The sequence below is a fragment of the Malurus melanocephalus genome, unplaced genomic scaffold, assembly GCF_030028575.1.
Source record: "Malurus melanocephalus ecotype Western Australia unplaced genomic scaffold, MMel_1.1 scaffold_496, whole genome shotgun sequence".
Classification (NCBI taxonomy): Eukaryota; Metazoa; Chordata; class Aves; order Passeriformes; family Maluridae; genus Malurus; species Malurus melanocephalus.
In genome coordinates this window covers 150,518-152,063 of record NW_026623728.1, presented here as the reverse complement: position 1 = coordinate 152,063, position 1,546 = coordinate 150,518, and the positions used below count along the sequence as shown (strand labels likewise).

The 1,546-nt window shown below is 55.5% G+C and overlaps 1 protein-coding gene across 1 annotated transcript in view; it reads right to left on the bottom strand.

Moving 5' to 3' along the window:
* Positions 1-849, bottom strand: part of LIMD2 (LIM domain containing 2) — a 2,235-nt gene extending 1,386 nt beyond the window's left edge. Inside the window, exons 1-3 of the mRNA XM_057381175.1 lie at positions 835-849; positions 616-660; positions 138-277 (exon numbers count right to left, since the gene is read on the bottom strand). Coding sequence (XP_057237158.1) covers positions 138-277; positions 616-660; positions 835-849 — 200 coding nt within the window. The remainder of the gene's footprint in view (positions 1-137; positions 278-615; positions 661-834) is intronic.
* Between the last annotated feature and the right edge of the window lie 697 nt (positions 850-1,546).

The window sequence follows — 1,546 nt, the reverse complement described above, 5'->3', positions numbered from 1 at the left end:
ATGGAGGGGGTGGGTGCCCTTTTTGGGAGGTCTTGGTGATGCATGTCCCCRWGTGTGCAGATAAAYCTTTATTTTGCTKTGGGYRCCCTKTTTKGGAGGTCYCAGTGATCCTGTCCCAGCACAGCCCCCAGACTCACCTGAGCTTGGTGTGGCAGTGCTTGCAGCAGAAGCAGGAGTTGTGGAAGACGGATTTGTCGGCCACCAACCTCTCCATGGGGTACACGGCTTTCTGGCAGGCAGTGCACATCTCCTTCACCTGCGCCTTCAGGCTGAAGGACTGGCCCAGGGCAGAGCAGAGGGACACAGAGCATGAGCAKGGAATTGGGGGCACCCTGAACCCCTCCACTGCCCTCTCCCCTGCAGCACTGAGGAGCAGAAAGCAGCCCCATGAACCTCATCCTCCCTGGGCTGGGCTGGAGCTTGACCCTTTGGGTTTTGGCCCTTCCACCCTCTCCATTCAGCAGCAGCACGAAGCCCTGAGAAGCTGTGGCTGCCCCTGGATCCCTGGAAATATCCAAGTCCACCCTGGGATGGTGGAAGGTGTCYCTGCTTTAAGGTCCCTTCCAAGCCAGCCCATTCAGGGACARTTCTGAGATGTGGAAAAGCCACAGGTACCTTGGAGCGCTGCACGGTGCTGCCTCCTGAGCTGCTCTTGGCCTCCTAAAAAGCGAAGAAAAAATCAAAATGAGAGCTTGGCACCCTGCCACAACCCCCATATGACCCATAAATCATAAACCCGTGGCTCRTGCACTGTCCTCATCCTTCCCATGGCCACAGTTGGGCTCTGCCAGCCCAGCACTGCCCCTCTGATCCCCCACCCCCTGCTCCTCCTGCCTGGTTCTTCCCCATCGTTCCTCCTTCTTATTTTTTTTGTATTTTTGGAAACTGAGCCGCACAGGAAGCTCTCCCCAGGCTGAACTGCCTCCTCAGACATTTCCCAGCTGCTCTCTCTYGCTGGCTGAGAGGTCAGGGACGTGATTTTCCTCTCACTCCCACGAGGCTGAAGGCAGGAGCCAAAATCAACAGCCAGGACGCGGGCAGTGAGGAGGCTCCGGCTGTGTAAGACCAGTTGCATCCCTTGGCACCAGCAGAACAACCACAGGTGCTCTCCTGRGGTTAGGATTTAACAGGGATTTAATCCTGATTTAATCTGGCTCATCTGAGAGAAGGAAAATGTTGGGATGCATCCGTTCCCAAGGTTGCAACGCTCCGAGGTCGCTCGTCATTTCTTGTCGTTTTTTTTGTCACTTCTCGGCAGCCTCCTGGCTCTGAGCAGGGACATTATCTCCTCAAATCTGAAATATCTTCCCTCGGGGGAAGGGCCGTATCCTGTCCCAGCAGGAGATGTTCTGGAGCCTTTATGTTTTTCCATCTCCAATCACTCCGGTCCTGAGCAGCTCTCCGAAAGCTCTCTCGATTGTGATCACGGAAAAGCCATGGAAACACAAACAAACAGAAGGCAACGAGAGAGAGCTGAGAGCTCGGGATGGAGCAGAGCCCGAGGCTGGTGCTCGGTGTGCTCAGCCAACAGCACCTTCTGCTGGAA